Source organism: Embiotoca jacksoni, unplaced genomic scaffold, assembly GCF_022577435.1.
Source record: "Embiotoca jacksoni isolate LCO1_2020_lvr unplaced genomic scaffold, fEmbJac1.0.p SCAF_3, whole genome shotgun sequence".
NCBI classification, from domain to species: domain Eukaryota; kingdom Metazoa; phylum Chordata; class Actinopteri; family Embiotocidae; genus Embiotoca; species Embiotoca jacksoni.
The window spans coordinates 23,924,224-23,947,512 of record NW_027185381.1 but is presented as its reverse complement, the minus strand read 5'-3'; the positions used below and the strand labels follow the sequence as shown (position 1 = coordinate 23,947,512).

The following is a 23,289-nucleotide window of genomic DNA, read 5'->3' as shown; positions in this document are numbered from 1 at the left end:
GCGCTCTGTGTTCTCGCTCTGAACGCAGCTCTTGTTAGTTTGGAGGTTTTACTCATTTCCCCTGGCAGCTTTTCTGACGCACGCACACGCACACACACACACACACACACACGCACGCACGCACGCACGCACACACACACACACACACGCACGCACACACGCGCGTGCGCGGTGGGCTTCATAAACAAACCCTTCTCCTGAGAGACGGTGAGAAACAGAAGCCAGAGCGAGCAGAAAGATTTAAACTCTGGGAATATTGGCACACTTTGTAACCGTTGAGAGTTTCACATACACACTCCACATATTCACTACTTCCTGTGCCACAGAAGTCGGAGCCACACGGACACCGACGGGCACAGACACACTCAGACTATCCGAGCCGGTGACTAACGTTCATCGCCCTGGACACGTCACGCTAGATCTCCGTACAATAACAGGCTTGGATGTGCTGAAAATGTGCAACTAGTGTTACGATCTGAGGTGGTAGACTTCATTTAAACTGGCAAGAAGACTCCCTATCGGGGTTTCACTGTAGGATTGTGTTGGGATACAAGTAATATCAAGAGGAAGCTGTTTGGGGATGAAGTAACAATAACCAGTGATTCATCGCGTTCATGTAAAAATCCTTTAAAAAAAAAAATATCCAGCGGTTGTCCGTGATCTCCTTGTACAATGATCGATACTGAAGGAAACATGAGAAACGCTCAGTCAATTTAATATACTTTACTTATTTCTTCATTGCATGTCTGTCCGTCCTGAAATATTACAACAAAGATCATGACTAAATGCTAATTTACTCGACCAGTCGGCGACATTCAGAGCAGCGTGTTCCTGTTCTTGTACATTTTTAAAGTGCTCCTGATATCTTATTTAGACCCTGATCTAAATATTCAACTTTTCTGATAAATAAATTAGTTTACAAAGTGAAAGAGCTGGACATGCTTTCACTCAGGTTCTCTAATGTAAGACTTTGCTACTTGCTACTTTCTTTTCTGTGTCTTTGAGTTTGGACTGAACCTGTTTTTTTTTTGTTTTTTTTTTACATCATGCTTCGTTTTTTTTTAAATTTTATTTTATTTTTTTACATTTTATATAATTAACTACCCAAAATAGTATTTGACAGTTGAAGCAACAATAGAAATAATTGTTAGTTGCTGTCCTAAATTAACTCTGAGCTGATTCATCAGAACTGCGGTTACGCAAGTAACCCGAAGCCCATGTATAGCAGCTGCACAACTGAAATGTGCCCTCTGCTGTTTTTTTTTTTTTTTTTTACTGTAGTTTAGTTGTCGAGATGTTTCTGTAGGTAAACACACGCTCACACGGACATACACCAGACCAGTAATTAGACCCGTGCCATTACGAAGGGGCGGGGGTGATGAACTCAGTGAGCGGGGCTATGACACAATGGTTTCTCCTCAAGACCACTGTTTATTTTTCTGCCATGTCCGCCGGGTCTGCTCACAAGAAGCTCTTTCATAGCCGCAAAACAGCGCTCCGTGTGTGTGTGTGTGTGTGTGAGCGAATCAGTGAGAGATTACCTGTTTGCTTTGCTTTAGATAGCAGGATAATATATGCGCGTAAACACGGACACCGTTTGAGGCGAGTCGTGCCTCCGCCGGCTACCGAGCGTCTCCGCACGGAGGAAGCCGGTGTATTTGTGCGCGTAAAGGAGAAAGTGAGCGTTAATGGAAAGCATGTTACGGGCCTTGCGGTTTTTCAGTCGGGCCCCGTGTAGTCACACATTCCCTCCCACCGCCAGCACCGCATACCGCGGCGCGCGCAAAACCAGCGCAGACTGCACAAGAACGCACGAGGATGAATGGTCTCCATTAAACCACCGACTGTGCTTCCATTGCCACATGTGTCAGGTCTATATGGATTTCATTACTTTTCTATAAACACGAGAGTGCACTAAGCCTCGCCGTGATCGCTTTATCATTCTCCACGCAGGTCTGCGGAGGACCAGGAAACCTCCGCAGTTTTCAAAGTGAATAAATCCTCTGGAACCGACGCCGGTTTTAAGGAAACTGAATTTGTTGCTTTGAGAGCTTTAACTTAAAGGTCCCATATTTTCAACTTTTCCAGGGTTTTATTTTTAGTCTTGGTATATTTAGGATTATGACATTTACTGGTTTGCTTTCATTTCTTTGTGCGACGGTGCTCGGCTTGGCATCGGGTTGCTATGGTAACAGCGCAGCCTTTTGCAGATCCACAAAAAGTTCTGTCAGCCCACTCTTTGACCCCCAACTTTGCCAAAGTATAAAAAGCAGACTTTTTTGTTGTGTTTTTTTTTTAGTCAAGGATTTTCTTCTGAACTATTCAAGCATCCTGATGTGAGTTTGTTTCACCGGCGTCTGTCTCGATGTTGCAGACACCACTTTACTTATTCTCTCTTCCTCTCTCTGTCCTCCACCCACCAACTGACAAACTGTGTGTTTTAAATGACAGCTGGTTGTTTCTGTCTCCTATTTGTGCATTCACGATGCGACGTGTCTTTGTTGCAGAGATACTTCAGTCAGACAGACCCAACCTGAGGAGGACGCAGAGTGAAGAGACTCCCACTGCTGCTGGATCACACAGCAGGTCAGCACACACACACACACACACACACACACACACACACACACACACACACACACACACACACACACACACACACACACACACACACACACACACAGAGAGACACAGACACAGCGGAAACACTGTTTGAAATTCAGCTTCAGTCCTCTTGATGCTGCAGGGATATAACAGGGATTGAGCATGAGCGATGAGAGTATTCGACGTCTGCATATATTTAGCTTTTTTTTTTTTTTTTAGACCTCATCCACGCTCATCTACAATAGCAAGAAAAACTAAGGGAAGCCTTTGAATGATCTAAATTTATCTTCAAATGTTGTCAGATCAAGTTACAATTATATAAACGCAGTGTATTTTAACACATAATAGTAACGCAAATCACTGTTTTGTACATTCACAGTGTAGTTTTAGGAAAAGTATGTGAATCCACACGCTCGCGATATCAATACAAGTTTACTGAATTCAGGTGTTAGTAAACCAGGAATCCAATCACTGACGCAAGACTGGAGGTGAGAGTTAGAGCTACTTTGAGTTATGAAAACTGAAAAGAGTCCGCTAATGTTAGCCATGAACTTGAGCAAAAACGACATGGCCGGAGCTCCCAGAGGAAAAAGATTGGAGACCTCTGCTTTAGACTGTAACTTAGACTTTATGTCTATAAAATGCATCACGCTGCTTCATTGCTGTAGATTTTCTGAAGCATTTTGAGGTGTCTCTGTTGCCGAGTTTTACACAAGTTTAGCTCAAGTTTGAGGTGCATGGTGAAATCACAGACGCACAGACGGTCTGAAAAATGAGTGCCATAACCTGCAATACCACAGAGTGCCACTAGGGGTTCGCTCCAAAAAGGCTCCATAGACTCGCACTCAACTTCTCTTTTGAAATACAAAGTCAATACATTTTTCCTGCGAGTCATAACGATGTAATTAGCTATAGTTATTGAACTGTTCTGGCTCCAAGGCGGCACACGTTTTTTAATGTTCTCACAGACTCGCAGAAAAGCAAAGAGTTCATCATACTGCTGGTTTCACAACTCTGCGGATGTTGTGGTACAATAATAGGAAGAATAGCGCAATAATAAACTTGTGGAACCTTTTTTTTTTTTTTTTCGGAAATACTGTTTGCAAAGCGCTTATATGAATATCATAAACCCAAGGCATAATCGTAATCAAAATAAATGGCGGAAAAGAGAAGAAAAGGATGGAGTGATGGGAGCCGGTGCCAACACGGTCGACTGAAGCACTTGCGCAGAGTGCCAGCGCGTTATTCCCCCCTGAGTGTGGTTTCAGACTGGCTAGAATGGTGGTGGGATAATAAATAGCGGAGCAGGCTGCATTTTTATTCAAAGCTTTGCTGCGGGAGTGCATGGGGTCAGATGGTATTTCCCTGTAAACATTGTGGGGGGGACGAGGGGGGCATTAAGTACAGTTCAGCCAAGAGCTCAGACCGCCGCTGTCATGGAGAAGCAGTCAACATCTCTGTATCGTGTTCGAACAGATGCCACCAACAGTCGTGAGGGGAGGTGATTTATAACCGGAGCTCGATGCCCGCACACTTAAAGAAAGACGAACGCACTCAGAGCGTCTGTGTCCAATTGTTTTATTGATTTCTCATTATGGTGGCGAGTAAACAACCAAAACCCCCAGAATCCGGTTGTCCGTCAATGTCCGTCCAAAGCTCTGCCTCAGCATTCCTCGGGCCCTGGGGGTGTGAGGGAGTGGGAGAGCAGAGGAGGGAGGTGGGGTGGGGGGCAGGGAGACAGGGAGAGAGAAGGAGGGAGGGAGAGAGGGAAAGAAAGCCAACGTGTTTTTCTTTGTCTTAAAGTTCTTGTAGGAAAAGCAAAGTTATATTTAGCATTAGGAAAATATGAGTGGTGTTCAGAAAGGAAAAGTAGCCGACACCGACACCTTTGTGTGTGTGTGTGTGTGTGTGTGTGTGTGTGTGTGTGTGTGTGTGTGTGTGTGTGTGTGTGTGTGTGTGTGTGTGTGTGTGTGTGTGTTGGTTTTGCCCGTGAACACACTGGTACTTGTGCCAGGCCTCTTCTCCTGAGTCAGGAACAACAATGGGTCTAATCATGTGTGTGCTCAGAACAAAAGAAAGTGGACATAAAAGACAGAAACACGGCAGTCGAACATTTTATTTATTTTTTTCTCCCCCCCCCGTACAGAAGGCGCAAATGTCGATGCTTCATTTTCTCCCCTCATCTGCTCTTCATCGCATCCTCTCTCGCCTCTCTCTCTGTCTACAGGAGCAACAGGCGCTCGGTGGGGGGTTTGCAGGGCGAGTCCCCGGGGGGCTCCAGAGGGACTTCGCTGACTAACGGGGAGCTGACCGAGGAGCAGATCCCCGGGCCGGGCTCGTCCGGGCGCCGTCGGTCCTCTAAAGGTCACGGTAGCCCTGGAAACAGCGCAGGTATACCGACTGCTCACCTTATTCCGGTGTTACTTACAGACTTGACTTAACAGGATTTATTATGGACTGTAGGTACGCTGCTGGGTAATCTTTTCGGGGAAACTGAGACTGACGTGCAGTAAGAAATATCCTCATTATGTCCCAGCAGGGCGCAAAGCAGTTGTGTCTAATCTGCAACTTCACTAGAGCTGCAACAACAAGTGAATATTGGAAGATTTTCTAAGCAAGTGGCTCCAGCTTTTTAAATGTATTTGATACTTTTTTTTTTTGTCAGATATGATAGAAACCGACATCATTACAATAACTGAACAAGAGTATTCCTGATTTTAACTTGTAGCTACAATGGCCTCAATTCAGAAAGTCTTGAATAGTTGCTTAAAAACAATAAACTTAATAATTCTGAAAATTCGGACCACTTGCTTTTTAAAAAAAAGCATTTGCTTTTACTTCAATACTTGAGTCCATTTAAGTACAATAAATATCAGAGACTTATAAGACTTAGACACTTAAATAACTTACTAATAGGTGACAAACTTTTGTTGAAGTCACTTTTGGGTAAAATATCAGTACTTTTACTCAATTGTGGCTTTCAGATACACCAATGAAATTGTGTAATGGTGAAAATTTGAGATCCACGTCACCACCAAAGTAAAACCAGCTGCTCCTTAGATTTTCGTTTTTTTGGTTTTTTTTACTTTACGGTACAAACAAAAAGCAAGTCATCTCTCCGTCTCTGTTGTCCCTCTGCCTCTCTCTCTCTCTCTGTGTCTCAGATAAAGTTGAGTTGACGTCCAACGGGCTGGAGAGCAGCCGTGGTGGCGTGGCCCGCCGCACGCCTCCTCCGTCCTCCCCGTCGGGCCGATCTCCGGCCGCCAGCAGCAGCGGCAGCAGCCCCTCTCCGGGTCAGGAAGCCCTGAGTTCGGCCAACCCGTCGGAGCCCACCCCCAACGCCACCTCCGGCACTGAGCCGGCCAGCAACAGCACCGCAGAGCCCACCACAGAATCGCTCCCGGCAGGGTAAGAGTCAGCGCGTCGCACCGTCCCACGTCCAGCTCACAGAAGTACAAAAGTTTTAATGATAATATAAATGTAAGCTTCTGTCACAAAAGTGTGAACAGTGAGAGGATCATTTGTTCTCTAAGTACATCTTTAAACCTGAAACGTTTGACTTCTAGTAGCAAAGTGGGCCCCTTGTTTTAGTGACATGCAGTCCTGCCGGTGGTGACTCACCATTGCACTGATCTACAGGTGGTGGAAGTGTGCCAAGAACCGCAGCAAAGTGGAAGCAGAGTCAGGAAAGAAAAAGACTGCTTACTTGTAAACATGCATATAAACAATGCAGGATTTAAAACGTTAACTGGATTTGCAAGTGTTTTATGGGGAAATAAAACAGCAATTCTCACATGAGCGACAGTTGAGAGGAAAAAAAAACTCCCCTTTTAACAGGAAGGAACTTCCAACAGACTCGGAGGCGGGTTGCCGACTCCCTCAAATGGTTAAGCTGAGGAGGGAGAGGAGAGAGAAAAGAACAGCATAGAGGGGACAACAAACAATAAGTGCTGAGTAGGTTGGCAGGGCCAGCAACCCTAGATCCGAAACATGCAGCTCCAGAGTCAGACATACCTGCAGAAAAAGCAGAAACTACCTGAGATCAAGGAAGTTAAAGATGTGCCATGATTGTATATAAATGCATGGAGAGTGAAAAAGAGAGTGGAGGGAAGTGAAGCTCAGTGCATCATGGGAGGTTACGCAACAGACTAGACCTACAGCAGCAAATCTAGGGGATGGTTCAAGGTCACCTGAGACAGTCCAGACTATAAGCTTCTTGAAAAAGGAATGTTTTGAGTCTATTATATGGAACGTAGAGAGAATGTCTGACCCAAGAGCCGAAACTAATATTGACAAAACTTACATGAGACAAATAGAAGGTGATTTGTTAAAAGTTCATCCATTTATCATGAACATGTAGATTCGTTGCTAATTTGAAGTTTTTCCCATTTATTTTATAAGAAATGAATGAGGAAACTGTCATTTACAGTAAATGGTCTGTACTTGTATAGCACTTTAGCAGCTTTTTGGTCTCAAAGCACTTTTAACATGGTTTTCCCATTCACACACTAATGAGACGGATCACCATGCAAGGTGCTGCCATCAGGAGCACATTCACACACCGATGGTACACCATCGGTAGCAACTTAGGGTTCAGTGTCTTGCTCAAGGACACTTAGGCATGTGGACAAGAGGAGCTGGGGATTGAACCACCAACCTTCCGATTAGTGTGTAACCCACTCTACCGTCTGAGCCACAGCCTCCCAAGTGTGCATGCAATTGGAGACAATTCCCTTCGATGAAGTGGTACACATGGCTGGTAATTCAACGAACACCATCCCAACTCAAGGTCCACTTAAAAGGTTTTTCCTGGACTTTGAATTGTATCCCACGGTCTTCATCAAAAGATGGAGTTTGTTCAAAATTCATTTTTGACCTTTAAAATAATAGTTTGACTAAACAACTCCAACTCAAAGTCCACTTACAAACATTTTCCAGAGCTTTCAACAAGTTACATGAAAAGCATTTAATTGTACCAAACTTTGCAGAAGTCTCATTCGAAAGTGATGCATACATTTTAGAAACCCCTTTTTCATGATGGTGACGGTGTGGCGCAGTAAATATTAAAAGTAAACACTCACTAATAATATGTTTTCCTGTATATGCTGCGACTTTGGAAACCGGACAAGTTGCTGTACGTAGGCAGCAGCAGACACACAAGAAAATGCGTCATAAACATTTTACTTTAATTGTGAGAAAGATGAGAATCCACCCATACTTAAAATTTTTAATTTCCTTTGCATTCCTCATCCTGTAATAAAATGGAGTCTACTTCCTGTATGGCTTCTTGCAGCTATGAGCTACCTCACTTATGGCATCTTAAATGTTGTTGTTTTGTTTTTTTTATGTTCCCAAAACTGCTGCCAGTGTTATATTTAGTTTGATTGACAGACCTCAATCATCTCTTGGTGATAAACTAGAAACAATTGGGTATTTTTTTTTCGTTTTTAGACATTTTCAGTCAAATAATTTAAATTATTCCCCCTGAAGAGGTTGAAATTTAACTGTAAACTTATCATAGCAGGTAAAGTGAACAATATCAGCCACGAAAGTGAAGCTATTAATAATGTTCTCATTAATGATATTTTCCAGAAACGTAAACACAGGCAATTTAGTCATTTCTTTTGGGCAAAGTCATGAAATGTCATGAAATTTTATTTGGAGCATGTTCACATTTTAGTTGCCATTTATCAAAATGTAATAATTTTCATGAGATATTTTTCTGCTGCCAAACCGCTAAAGACAAATTTCAGGTTACTGAAAAACGCCTGTGAGGTAGTAAATAAGGCTCTCAAACTGCTGTGAATAAAATAATGTAAGTTAGTAAGTAAAGTTTTTTTTATCACAAAATAATATATCATTAATAATAATATCATTCAATCACAAAGTGCTTTACAATAATAAAACAGGCCACGAACAGCATGATTGTGAACTTAAAATAACAAGCACAGTTACTTTATTTGCATGAAAAATGGCAAAGCATAAAAACACGCAGGAATAACTCGATCCAAAGATAGATGTGATGCAGTTGGTGAATAATTCCCACTAAACAACTTAAGTGGATAAATGACAGCAGGTGATTAAGACGCATTTGTAGACCTGCTGGTTTTATTTCATCGATGCTGCTTTCTGTCTGTTGGTCACCGTCCGATACCTACAAGGAAATAGCCTCTCTGAACAAGAACAAAGCTGTACTGATTATGAAATCTTTGTGACGTGTGTTGAGTGTAAGAGTAAATCTGTGTGTGTTTTGTCTCTCTCTGTAGCTGGGAGCAGAGGGTGTTGCCTCATGGCAGAGTGTACTACGTCGACCACAACACCAAAACCACAACTTGGGAGAGACCACTGCCGCCAGGGTACGCCTGTTCCACTTTGATGCTCTCTCTCCACGCTCTGCTTGTGTGACTGTCATTAAGGTCGGCTTTAAAAAAAAAAAATCAGCCGGTCATCTCAAACCGACCTGGTTTCAAATATGTTTTCATAACTAATATTTGGTCTGTTTTTTTGTTTTTGTTTTTTGTTTTAATGGGATGAACAACTTTTTTATGGGTAGCTGACACAACTCCTTTTTTGTTTGTTTTTTTGATAGTGATATCGATCATCAACAGAAACATACAGACCTGTTAACTCAATATATAAAATAAAATGTCTATTAAAAGAAGTGCAACATATTCACAATGAACTTAAATGAACCCTTAACAGCAGCAGTGCAGTTTCAGCTACTCGCGCCGTTTCTTTCAACATTGAGGACGATGTCGGAGGAGAATTTGAGTGGGGGCTCCACACGGTGGCCCCTTTGATTGACATGTACCGCGTGAGCGGAGAAGTCGCAGGTTCTTGGCTGCCGGAAGGCCGGTTTTTGAAAAGAGTAGTCTTGAGTTACAACATCGTACAAGATTCATAGTCAAGATACAAGTTACGCAATGTCATGCGACAGCTGATTAACAACAACTGGTGCTTTCGGGTGAAACTCGCGCTCTACAGTTTTGTTCCAGCAGCGAGTCCGTCGACATAAGTAGACTACTGACAGTAATTTGTTTGGGATCCCAGGCTGTATAGAACCAAACAGCTTGTACCAATCGGTTCAGGGCAATATATGCGTACCACACATTTAAGACTGTTAGCTGTGTCAAAGTTCAACAAAGCTGAATTCATTGGGGCTTCCCCTGGAATAAAGGCCGGCGCTCACACCACATTTGTGAACATCTTAAGTTCTTCGCTGCATGTAACACCCCCCCCTTCATCCCTGGGTTTCAGGTCTTCAGTCCAAAAACTGACCTGTAAAAGAAAATGTGAGTTTATTAAAAGTAAAGTTGGCACAACACAAAATTGGAGAATGGAAGTCAGCAATATGAGCAGCAAGCAAAAAGTGTTGCAGGATGGATGGAAGTGACACACGAGGCAGCTTTTACAGTGCGGAAGGCTCAGGTGAACCGCATCAGCTGATGTCGACAGGCTGCCTCCCGACGTTGGCCAGGACAGCCTGCGAGACGGAGGGGAGGGGCGTCACAACCCCACGGTGCAAATCCACTCACCGAAATGAACTAACCTCGATACAAAATTTCTTAATCTGTGGTTGGGATTGTGCCTTCAGGTGGTCACATCATTGAATATGTGCAAATAAAGTAAAGAAATGTGTCCAGGGGAATTTTCATGTTCGAGTTCACCTCAGTCTTAGCAGCTGCCAGACCAGGGCTTCTGGTTTTTTTGTTTTGTTTTAAAAGTGTGTTTTATGTCCTCTGGCGTTACTACACACATCACGCAGTAACTGTTCCTTAATCCTACAGTTTGATTGTAGTGTTTGTGTGCTAAGCCACCGTAATGAGAGCAGCTTTCTCCCTCTGTGAGCTGTTTCTCTGCCAGAGTTCAGCCCTTTTATAACATTTTTTTTTCTTGCACTGATTATTTATTGATTTTCACAGAGTGTGTGACGGGGTGACAGAGAGAAAGAGAGGCTGTTTTTTAGGGAAAGGTCAACCCCCCCCCCTTTCTCAGTTTTTCCATACAAGGAAAGAGAGCGTGGGGGCCCTGAGAACAAAAGTCCTTTCTTAGCGCCACATGTACTTCCATCCACCACTGTGTTGGCTGCTGGCCTCCGTGGCCCTTCAGAGGATCAATTAGCAAGCTAATACCGGGCTAACGCTCCAGATGCACACACCAGGAACTGTTTAGAGGTTGGAGGGGTGGGGGTGTAGTTGGGCAATCGAGGTTTTGGAAGCTGAAATAATGAAAGCCATCCGAAGCCAGACTGAGGAGAGCTTCTGAGTCACTCTGCTCTTCATCAAATATTCTGTAGCGTTTGTAACTGGTGACTTTTGTTTTTTAAGTTGCGCAATGTCATTACACACTTTCTCTTTACTGGTCTTTAGTGGCAACTAAAACTGATGCAATGTCTACATTAAGTTCTCGTTGGCGTTGCACGATGCCCGTCAGCCCCAATGTTAAACTCTCTTTTCACGATTTTTTTAAACCTTATCTAGATAACGTCAAAGATTAGAAACAAGATTGTAAAGCAACATTTTCTGTTTATATCCATCTTTGCATTTCTAAGACGTCCAATGGATATAATTTGACTAAACTGTTTATTTTTAAATCGTTCAGTTTAGAAACAATTGGAACAGTTGTGCCGAACCAAAGTGTAGCAGTGACTTCTTAGAAATATTTTCAAAGCCCAAATGAGCCATGAGAAGAAAAAGGTTGTAACCTATATGACTTGATTTAACATCAGCACCTTTGTTGCACAAGTTTTTCTGACCAGTGGTACGTGTGCATTTGAGATTTCACCATGAAGCTGAGACTTAAGCAAAGAGCGCACATCCAGTTTTAGTTTTTGTGTTTGGGGAATAGAAAGAAGTCAAAGGGAACCAAATAGAGTCGGTGGCCTGAAACTTAGAGCGGGCGAGTTGCACGTTCTGGTCGTTTACAGCGAACTTTTTCCCTCGGACACCTCAGAACGTCACAGTCGACCTCGGTGTTGACAGTCTGACCCTGAGGGAAGAATTCATGGTGCACAATCTACTGCACGACCCAAACTATTCCTGGTTACGTCATGCGATTAACATCAGCACCTGTTTTACAGGTGGTTTTGTGACCATAGATACACGTGTATTTTGCAATGTCTCCATGGATCTGAAACGTGAGCAGAGAGCGTAGATCAAATTTTGTGCACGTTTTTGGGGGAACAGAGAGAAGTTTGCAGGGAGCCATGTCCTTTAAGTAGGAGTGGTGGGGAACTATGATTGCGTAACACTAACCCTACATTTTCAAGCCATTTGCGCCAAACGTTTTCCTTTACATGCCTCAGAAAGTCACAGTAGAACTCGGTGTTGACAGTCTGACCCTGTGGGAAGAATTCATGGTGAACAAACCCAACGAATGTCAAAGTAAACCAACCGAGTTCCTCCTGACCTGACGCGCCCTCTTCGGTCTTGGACGGTGACGTTCTGCCCCTCTTGAAACGCGAGTACCACTCGTATAGATATCCATGGCTTTTCATCTACTTGTTTGTTATATACGAGGCTTGCCAAGCCAAGGTTCATCTGTACTTGTGGGGAGAATCAGTGAGTCTTCCTCATTTAATCCACACATAAAGAGAAAGATGGGAGCTCATAGCGTTTGCTGTCAGCCAACATGGAAATAATGAATGGACCGTCCAAAAGAAGATCAAGGGTGTAGTGAATGATCCGAATCTGGACGGTTAATGACATGACTGGTACAAAGAGTTACAGTCAGATAGCAGAACTAAGTAGAGACTCTGAGACAGGCCACTGCGGGCTCTTGGATTTTCTCTGGCTCCAGTAAATAACTAGCTAGCGCTAATATCAGAGAGGGAACAGTGTTTTTCCTGCCTTTTAAAGAAAGCTCAGAGGCATAGCGGTCAAAAACACCAATCCCTCAACCAAATTACTCCCTGTGATTGCAATCACCCACGCTGCTGAAGTGTCCTTGAGCAAGATATCGAAGCCCACCAGCTCCTGGGGTGCTGTCCATTAGCTAACCACAAGAGTAAAAGAGGTTTTTTGAACAACAAAGCAGCATTATTCAACCAATTCTTAGCTGACTATTGTTTGTGAACTGAAATCTTCAGGGTAAAGATCTGATCATGGCGACCATGTGGGTTTAGTTCGCTGCAGAGACACCAGCTCTAAACACATCGGCATTATATACAAGCTGCTCAGTCATAAATAAGACAAAATCTAGAATATTTATCTTGTTATTCATACCGTCAGCTAATGTTTCGGAGTTATTGTTGTTCTGAAACCTCGAGGTCGGCATTTTGGCCGTCGCCATCGTGTAGCCAGAAGTGACCATATCTATTTAATGACCGGATTATTTTTCACCAGAAAACCAATAAGGAGTGACTTGAGCGAATGACACCATAATGACTTGTGGTAAAAAATGTATTGGCTTTGTCTTTCATGAGATGAGTTGAATGGGAGTCTATGGAGCCAGAGCCTTTTTGCAGCTGACCCCTAGAGGCACCCGGTGGTATTGCAGCTTAACGCAGTCACACGTTGGCCTGACTTAAAGCTACGTCCACTTATATACAGTCAATGGTCGGTGCATGTAAACACCAGATTGTATTAGACCGCATACCAAATACCACCACAGGCTACGTCCATTTCCATACGCAATCTATGAATCATACCAACAAAATTTTAAAAAGGTATTTGTGGTATAACTTTTTTAGGTTTTTTGTTTAATCATTAAATTTATTTGATTCTGGATATAACCAAAGCAGGGCTTGTTAACCAAGTCTGTCAATCTTTTTTGTGACAAACTAAGATCTAATCAGTTTAAAATGTGACTTTACAATTCCTCTAATTCAAGTCCTGCCAACATATAAAATACCCCAAAATATGAGCAAATGAAATCTGTTAGCATTTATTATAACTAAATATAAATACGCTTTCATCCCGTGAATCTTGACTCAGCGTTTAAACTCGCGGCCTCATGCTGAAGTAAATCTTTCATGCAGTCCTCCTCCTGCACGCTGGATTCACAGGGACTCTGTGAGTTTGCATTAATAGCCTCGGTGCAACAAAAGCGGGTCTATTTGGAGGTTTCGGAGCTCTGGGAGGGCCGAGCGAACTCGAAGTCGGCGGAGACACGGTCCTCCAAATAGTTATGAAAGGTCAAAAAAAATGTTGTGGAGTTTTAAACATGGGGGCAACAGTTGAAGCGCGGTCCTGGTCTACATGAGTGTTCATTCCTCTGTGTGTGTGTGTGTGTGTGTGTGTGTGTGTGTGTGTGTGTGTGTGTGTGTGTGGTGGATTTTGTTCATGTGTGTTTTGCAATGTGTGTTCCCTTCATGTGTGTGTGTGTTTGTGTTTCCGTGGACCATCAGTATCTCAGCTCACACGCACACACACACACACACACACACACACACACACACACACACACACACACACACACACACACACACACACACACACACGTCTCAGGGGAAGAATGGGATATACATAAACCTCTGAGTAATGCCACTGGCAGGCGCACACACACACACACACACACACACATGGTTACTGTCAATCAGGACGCCGGCGTCTCCCATTGTTTTCCCTCATCATCGTAAGTGAGGACTGGCATTGGCTAAAAGCGAGTATACGGTTTGATGACGTCTGAGGCCGAGCCAAACAGAAAAATGTCTGCCAGCTTTATTCTGTCCCTTCAAACTGAATTCTGGGGGATATAAACAAGTTTTGGGAATTTGGGATAATTTACACGCCCTTAAAATAGAGAAGTGTTAGAATGTGTTGGCTTGTTTTCCATCTCATTCTTCCTCCTGCTTCGTCTGTCGAGTCTTCGCATCTCTCTTCCCTCCTTTCTCTGCTGCCACTCTCCGTCGGCCTCCTCTTGCCGTTTTCCTTCCTTTTCTTGTCTTTTGTTTCTTTTTCCTCGTCTCTATAAATCGTTTGACGTTACTATCAGCAGCTTTTTCAACCACCCACTCTCGACGTGCTTAATAAAAATGTTGTTGAAAGCTACACCTCCTCTCACCCTCCTCTCACTCTCTCTCTCTCTCTCTCTCTCTCTCTGCCCCCACCCCCCACCCTCCCCCCCTATCACCTCCCCTCCAGCTGGGAGAAGCGAGTGGACCAGCGGGGCAGGTTCTACTACGTGGACCACAACACTAGAACCACCACATGGCAGCGGCCCACCGCCGAGTCTGTGCGCAGCTACCAGCAGTGGCAGAGCCAGCGCAGCCAGCTGCAGGGCGCCATGCACCAGTTCAGCCAGCGCTTCCTCTACCAGGTACTGCAGGCCGGATCTGGTTCACTGTGCTAATTTAACGTGCTGCGAGGAAACATGCTCCCAAAAATATATCACTTCAGCTTCCTTGTTTTTCTTCCCAAGGCTAACTACAGCCTCTTTCCATTGTTGACCAGGAAGTAAGCTCGACTTGCTGAGCAACGGGTGGGATGCAATGAAATATTTACCAACAGGCTGATGTATAAGTCAGATTTATTAAATGTGTTAAATCACGAAAAATCTTTAAAGCTAAATTAGTATTCATCACTTAAACCAGGGGTGTCCTAACTTTTTTCAAAGAGGTCCAGATTTGATAATGTGAAAATGCCCAGAGGCCAGCGGTTCCTCCTGAACACGTTTTTAACCATAAAAGTTACATACGAACGTACTTTTCTATAACAATTTTATTTGCAATGACGCAACAATTGTCATTTCTTCAAATGTAACCAAATGTCATTCAGCCATTCAGCCAGCTTTCACATCCAGAGATGTGTCTGAAGTAATCTTTTGTTTGACAGTGTTGGCGGGCCATAGATAATACATTTTAAGACTGAAGCTGCCTTAAGCATACTGTTCAGTTTGTTAAAATCATCATTAATCCTCACTGTCTCACAGTTTTAGCTTATTTCAACTCTTCATTAATTCTATCAAATCCATATATTTACACAAAAACAAAGACTCAAACACATCTTTTTTTCCTTTAATAACTGATGTATGTACTTGGTTCCTACAGTATCATAGAAAAACAAATAACATCTGGTTTCCAGAATTAAATTTAGTACCGGTGTTGATTGTCATCACATCACTACAATATACTGTGGGTGGAATAATTATGGTGATTCAGTTAGAGGAAAGACATTTATTCAGATGGAAACAAAGGAAATAGGGCAGTGAATCTTTTCCTCCTTTAAGTTGATGTTCGTAAACCAAGCTCACTTCTTTTACAATCCTGACTGCTCTAAAATAAGAAAATAAAATAAGCTGAAAAGCCTTCCCACAGATTCTTCTCAAGCTGCCTTTTAAACTGGATTTTCCCTTTTTTTTGGTTACTTCCTCTGGAGGTAAAACCCCTGTGGTGTCACACATTACTGCTGGTTAGACTTTCTCTGCTTAAGCGGTTCGACTGAAAACACACTGGAATACTTTTCATGAAAATGTCACATAACGACCAGCAGAGCCCATAATGTTCAGATTTAAAATGGTTTAAAAGCTCAAAGAGAATAAAACGCTCCATTAAGACACCTCAGTCAGAATGTGCAGGCCCAAAGCAATTGAAATATTAATCGGTAGCAGAGGGGTAGTTTAAAGCTTCTTATAAACCAATCAATAAAAAAATTGTACCATGTGACCGACGAATGGGATTCTGTGCACACGCTCCATTTTGATGCACGTGTGCGGACGTACGTTTCTCGTTGTCTTCCAAAACTAATGGCAGCTTCAAAAACTGAAGTGGACCGCAGTTTGAGTTTGATACAAACTCCCAAAGAACCGAACATTGTTGGACACCTCGATTAACATCGGACAGCAGATATTCATCCTATTTTTTCCTAATTCCCTTTTTCTAATCTGCTTGGGCTCTAAGTGGCTCGTTGTTAGGTTGTTGATATGGTTGCGGTAAGAATGTCGGGGTCAGAGCCAATCAGAGGCAGACTAGGGGGGCGGGTCTTTAATCAAACGTGATAGTATTCATCACATTTGTGCATGTCACACGGTTTTCTGATTGAATGCGTCTGTGCCAAGCGGCAGCTACCACTGACATCACCCATCGGTTTGTTAACTGCCACTCTGAAGCCTCAAGTTCGGCATTTTGCCCGTCGCCATCTTGCTAATTTGGAGCCAGAAGTGACCATATTTGACTCGATCTCCGAGGACACTACGCCCCGCCCACCTGTAGCGGAAACCTGACTGAACCACGGGCTGTCAATCAAACAGACACGCCCCCAAACATATCACATTTTGAGGCCTAATATCTAATTAATGACGGGATTATTTTCACATGGGCCGCCAGAAAACTAATAAGAAGGAGTGACTTTAGTGAACGGCACCACTACGACTCATGGAAAAGACTTTTCGACTTTGTATTTCATTTGAGAAGTTGAATGGGAGTCTATGGAGCCGGAGGCTTTTTGGAGCCAACCTCTAGTGGCTCTCTGTGGTATTGCAGTTTAACGCACTTCAGCATCAGCCTCATTTTGTTTAGACCCGGAAGCTACGAACACTTTTATATACGGTTTCGTGTCAGTGCACTGGATCGTATGTACCTTCAGCGACGGTCACAGACCAAACACAATCTCTACATGTTCGAAGTAAGTTCAGCGCTGTACGTGGAGAACAGTCGGAAGACGTTTAGTTTAGGGGGATCAGCGATGTTATTTGAGACTTGTTTATAGTGTTTTCCAGTTGAGTCGGTTCGAGGGTTCGTCCGCCGCCGTCCTCTCGGTGGAGCAGCCAAGGTCAGACTGCAGCCAGGCCGTAAAGACTTATGGGACTAAAACAACAGAGCTCTCTCAATGGACCATTAGTAAAACCAGTCTTAAAACTCTTATGGGCTTCTATAAAGAAAACACTCCACCCTGAAACTGTGTATTCAGTATTTATGAAATCTGTGCACGTCTCGGTCGTTGACTCTTTTGTGTCTCTTCGTGTCTCCTTGTGGCTGATTGTCTTTATGTGCTTCCTAGTGTTTTGTTCTGTTTGTCATCTTTGGAAAAGCCTTCGCTTGTTTTTATCAGCTAGAGATTCACTCCGTCCATCCTTCGGACCCTCTCTTCATCCTTTTATCAATTCATTGTCATTCAGTCACTTCTTTTTTCTTTCTTTTTTTTTTACTTTGACGATTTCAGACTCAAATATTCGTCCTTTTACACCTCACGTCCCAACATTGTGCAGTATCTTGAGCTGATGTGGTCGGTTTTTATTTCACCTCACATCTGGGCCGTTGAACATTGAAGCAAGAAGCAGCGAAACAGAAGTCCTTTGTTAAAAACGTAATAACAGAATCGCATAAAACGTGAACAGGTGGTCTCGCCGTTAACTTTCACTAACATATTGTCCGCTGGCGTTTACAGCAGCTGTTGGCAGGTGATCTCTTCGGACTCTGGTAACTGTACGACTCTGTTTACTTTACTGATTTTGACACCAGTGTCGTTAAGTTAGCTGCCCTTCTGTCAGTGCTTCCATTTAGGTGGGAAAGTACAGCTCATGCTCTCATGTAAGATGGAAACCAATTGAATATAAAGGCATCAGTAAGAATAAGAAACCAAATGTATCTGCAGGAAGCATGAAATTTAGGGAATCATTTTCAGATTTCAGTAATAAAATGTGCATTAAGACAACTTGAAATTGCTAAAGGCAGAAATAAAGTGGTTGCGTTCCTGAAAGCAGTAAGGTATCAAAATAAACATGGTTTATTATCGCTTTTCCTCTGCAGGAAGTGAACATAACATGAAGCTGTTGTCATAGATTCTCCTTTTCCTCCGCCGTTCTTATCCTGCTTTGTTGAGTTCCTGCATCTTCATTTTTTTCCACATCCTACTCAGGAAGTGATGCTAAATACAAGTTTCAGGTACTTTCAGATGTGTCATCACATCACAGCAAAGACAACAACAACAACAAAAACAACCATAACAGCAGTTGTCATTTTTTACTGAGGCATCTGTAAAGACAACAAACAAAGATGTCCAGGGTAACAGACACGCCTTCAGTTTAACGGACAACATTAGGAAAAAATATGAAACAGGATTTTTTTTTTTTTTTTTTTTTAAACAACAAAGGATCATAAAAATGGCTGCGCTATAGCTGAATGATTCTGTGTAGTCAGTCTTTTATTGTGAAAAACCAGGTAAAGAACTTTCACTAAAGCCTCCGTAAAGATCAGATTATCAAATTATATTAAACCTTTTCTTTTCTTTTCTTTTCTTTTCTTTTCTTTTCTTTTCTTTTCTTTTCTTTTCTTTTCTTTTCTTTTCTTTTCTTGACTCTGTCTTATAGAGAAAATACCTGTTTCTCCCTTTCTGTATTAGAAGTGAGTAGTTGGGAGTTCAGTCATATTAGTGAATTTAAAGATGGATTTATAGTCTGTTTGAAGTGCGTATCTCGCTGCACCTTTTTGACGTCACATTTTGGGTGTCTCTGTCTCTCGTTATCTGTCGGTGTCAGAAAGCGTCACTCCCGACATCCACATCCGTTTCCATCTCTGCTCTGATTGGTCAGCTGACTTTTCACGTCTTCGTGGAGAGGTTGTCTCACTGACGGACAGGTTACTCTGCATGTAAACATGTCCACTGATGTCAGATGGTGAAAATTATGGAACAAAACAAAAGCATATTTATAAGCGGCGTCACTATTCATATTTTTAATGTCTCTAAAGGTGACTCTCGTGTCGGGACAGAAACATTCAGTTTGAGTTGGAAACAACCCCCCCCCCCGCCCCCCTCCAAACTCCCCCCTCCCTCCATCGGTGTGTGTGAGAAAAGCCGAGAGGCAGGTTTGCCCTCGGCGCTGATAGAAACCCGCTCCGTCTTGGAATGCCCACGCTGCTGATAGCGCCGACTATTTATGGCCCCGGGTTTGTGTGAACAAGGAAACACACACAAAAAGGGCTCATAGTTTTACTGTGAACGCAGCCACATGCTCCACTGCCCGACTGACACGCTCACCATCGCTCTTCCTCCTGTTTCCTTAAACTCTTTCTCCCCACCCCGGTCAATGGTTTTCGGGGGATTTTTTTTTTTTTTTTTTTGCTTCACCGGGATCAATGGTTTAGAGCAGAGCGGCTCAATCCGGGGCCCACGGGCCAAGTTGGGCTCTCATCTTCTTCATTTTGGCAGTCGTGCTCAAAAATCCAAACCGTAATGATACGACCTGTAAAAAGTTCATAGTATGAGTCACGTCACTAACTCTGGTCTGTCAGTCAAGATAAGTGTCCATGTAGAATTTTTTTTTGCCACAGATGAATGGTTCTGGCAATAAGTTCTGCTAAAAAATGTAATTGCTAGATTAAAAAGTCATGTTTGAATTATTCTGACATTTTATTTTAGATTTACGTTGTTAATATTCTGTCAAATGTTATCAAATTTGAATGAAATGTAATTTCAGATAACATAAACATCCAGATTCCTTCTTGGTCATTTAGAGGAAAGAATTTGGACTCCTCTGATTTAGAGGGACAGAAGGTCTAGTTTGCTTTATGGATTGTAAAAATCCACAACTTTTTGATTTGTGATATTGAGAAATATTAAAACAATTTGACCGTACCATGGAAGCCAGTGTATAATGTACATATTCAATTACTGTATGTGTTTATGTAGATCCTGATACCACCTACCTTTAAATCATGTGCTCCGTGTGTGTGTGTGTGTGCGTGTGTGCGTGTGTGCGTGTGCGCGTGTGTGCAGATGTGTGAACAGGGCTGTAATGTCGAGGTCAGGTGCCACATTTCTTCTCTGCAGCACATGACAACCAAAGAGAGTCAAGAGGGTCAAGGGGCCGATCGTCCTCTTAAATGGACCGTGGCGCTGTCACGGGCCCGTGCGCGCGCACACACACACACACACACACACACACACACACTGTATATATAAACTGTGCAAAGTTTGGTCTGTGCAGACTGATAAACACAATCACCAAAACATGCATCCATTGAGTAATATGGATGGTACTGTGTAACAGTGGTGCTGTTAGTGTGTGTGTGTGTGTGTGTGTGTGTGTGTGTGTGTGTGTGTGTGTGTGCAACTGTGCGTGTCCGGTTTGAGTCTCAGACATGGGATTTGAGGACATTTTTGAAAAGGGAGGACATTTTGACCGCCTCGGTTTTGGACAGACCTTCAAAAGACTGTTTAAGATTCAGGATTAAGTTCGGATTTGGCATCGAGTTGCGATGGTTAAGGTTTCGGGTATCGGGGCATTATGGTTTAATCACAGAGCTGCTGCGGTTAGTTGATTATTCGAGTAGTCAATCAAGAGGAAATTGATTTGCAACTTTGATAAGCGAATAATTTGCTTTAGTCTTTCTTCTAAACCAATTTACATCATAGAAGAAAGAATAAAAGTGGGATAAAGCTGTGATTATTAGTGCACCGGATGGATTTAGCTTTTGTCCACTTTGGTCTAAATCAGATTCGACTCCCAGAGATTCCAATTGTTTCTTTTATTTCTGCAGAAAATGATTAATCCTTCAATCAATATAATGTCTTGAGTTTTTTTCAGTTATAATCTCAGAGATCAGAGATTTTCACATGAAAACCAACAGAAGTTCATCCCCAACTCTCCTTGCCACGATCTTCGTTGTGATTCTAAGAGTCAGGGACATTTCTGAGCTGCTTTATTTTTTACAAGTAAAAATACCAACATTTGCTCGTTCCACTTCTCAATTATGAGTATTTTATAATTTTTCTAAAAGCATAAACGAAATATTTTGGGGTTTTGTATGTTGGCTGGACAAAACAAAGACATGTGTGGACTTCTTGGATTTTTTTCATTTGATTTATTTAAAAAATAATTTAACTTTTTTGTGAAATTTTCTGGACAAAACAGTTAACTGAGAAACTAATTGTCACTTTAATCAATAGTGAAATGGATAGTAGCTGCAGCCCCAGTCGTCACGGAGACACAAGTACAAATGTGTGTTTTTGCAGAGTAATTGTAGCTTGTTAGGAACCCCAGAGAGAGAGAGAGACGTCTCAGTCATTAACCGCTGTTTCCAGCTCGCCCCTTTTTACCCCCCCCCCCCCTCCTTTCCCTCCCCCTGCCAGTCTTCACTTCTTCTTCATTCACTTCTACCCTTTTTTCCTTTAACCACCCCCACCCCCTCCAATCTCTCATTTCCTTCTCCAAAATCCCCCTTTTTTTCTGCATCGCACCAAAATGTCTTTTCATTTCAGATAACCTCCCCCTCTTCCTCTTTTTTTTGGGGGGTGGGGGGGAGTTGTACCCCTCTTCATCTGTCATTCGCTCCCTCCTCCTCCTCCTTCCTCCCCTCCCTCCCCTCTAACTTTCTGTCCATTCTCGCTGGAACAAGGACTCCTTAACAGCCCGCACCTGAATCAGCCCTGTGTTTTATCACCGAAACAGAAAACTCACACACCCGCGTCCGCTCGTCACGTTCGCTCATGTTTACACACAACTCGTCAGCGCTCGTATTTCCATAGAGGACATTTCTACCATGAAAGGACAAAGAACAGAACTTAATTTAAACTGCACTGATGCTGGGCTTTTTTTTTTTTTTTTTTTTTTTTTTTTTTAAACATCATGCCGTGAATGAAAAAAATGAAAAGTACTTTAATAGCACAACTTGTTTCTAAGAGCTAAAGCTGCATTCCTGCAACTTTCATAACGGCACTTCCCAACAGAAGCAATTAGACCGTTTGTTTACTTGTTGCTGATTGGGCCAAAATGAGATTGTGGGATTGAAGGTAAACTGTGTACTCGTTTGGTCCTTAACGTTGTTGAATTAGGTGGCGTTTTGTTTAGAATAAAAGCCGTTGGTGCGGCTCCTCAGCGGAAAAAGTCCGTTTTATAAAAAGATTACAAATGCTTTGGTTAAACAATCATATCTGGACCACTGACTTTGGGAAGAGTCACAACATTTCTGAGGCTTTTAACTTGAGCTGAAATGATCACTTAATTAGATTCAGATTTTTGTTATTTTTCAAGCAAAAACATTACATTTTTCTGCTTTTCTTAGTGACGGCAATGTGAGTATATTTTTTGTTGTAGACCGATGACTGGACAAAATAAGCTATAAAATGTTGCAAAACGAATTTTTTTTTTTTTTCACAATTTTAGAAACCAAACAATCAGGTAACATATAGAGTAATTGGCACAGTGTCAGCGGAAATATTATCGTCTCACAACTGCGAAAATGTCCGTGCGGTTTTATTACGCATTTGGTCAAATTCTGCGTGTTCGCTAAATTTCATTTATGATATTAACCTAAAAGCAGACGAATCAGTCGCAGTTGTAAAAAAAAATAAAACCCCAACTGTTGTGTAAATATGGGCGATAATAAGTTCTCACGTCTGGACCGGTTTGTTCGATCAGTCTGAAGCTCCCAGCTGTGTTTGAATGCCGATGAACTCGATGACCTCACATTTCACCAAAAACCTACTCACGTCTTCTCCATGCGTTACACAGATAAAACCTCCCTGCTCTCTGCAGAAGTAAAAAAAAAAACAAGTTGTCCTCGCAACAGGAAATGCGATTTCACAGTGACATTATTTCTTTTAGTGTAAAGAACCAGCTGAAATGGCGATTGTCACCTGCGCCTTGAAACGGGCCTTTATGTCATGTTCCTCCCAGATCCATAACACCCAACCTTTATTTCACACGTTTGTGCCAACACGCTGCCCCCCCCCCCCTCCACACACACACACACACACCCCTCCCCTCGCTTCCTCTCCCTCCCTTGTTTTCTCAGTCTCTCCCCTTTTT

General features: G+C 42.7%; 1 protein-coding gene across 3 annotated transcripts in view; it reads left to right on the top strand.

Moving 5' to 3' along the window:
• Positions 1–23,289, top strand: part of wwp2 (WW domain containing E3 ubiquitin protein ligase 2) — a 56,628-nt gene that overhangs the window by 14,721 nt on the left and 18,618 nt on the right. For all 3 annotated transcript variants that reach the window (XM_069162197.1, XM_069162198.1, XM_069162199.1), the window contains 5 exons: positions 2,508–2,586; positions 4,832–4,995; positions 5,769–6,012; positions 8,871–8,960; positions 14,688–14,862. In XM_069162197.1, coding sequence (XP_069018298.1) covers positions 2,508–2,586; positions 4,832–4,995; positions 5,769–6,012; positions 8,871–8,960; positions 14,688–14,862 — 752 coding nt within the window. The remainder of the gene's footprint in view (positions 1–2,507; positions 2,587–4,831; positions 4,996–5,768; positions 6,013–8,870; positions 8,961–14,687; positions 14,863–23,289) is intronic.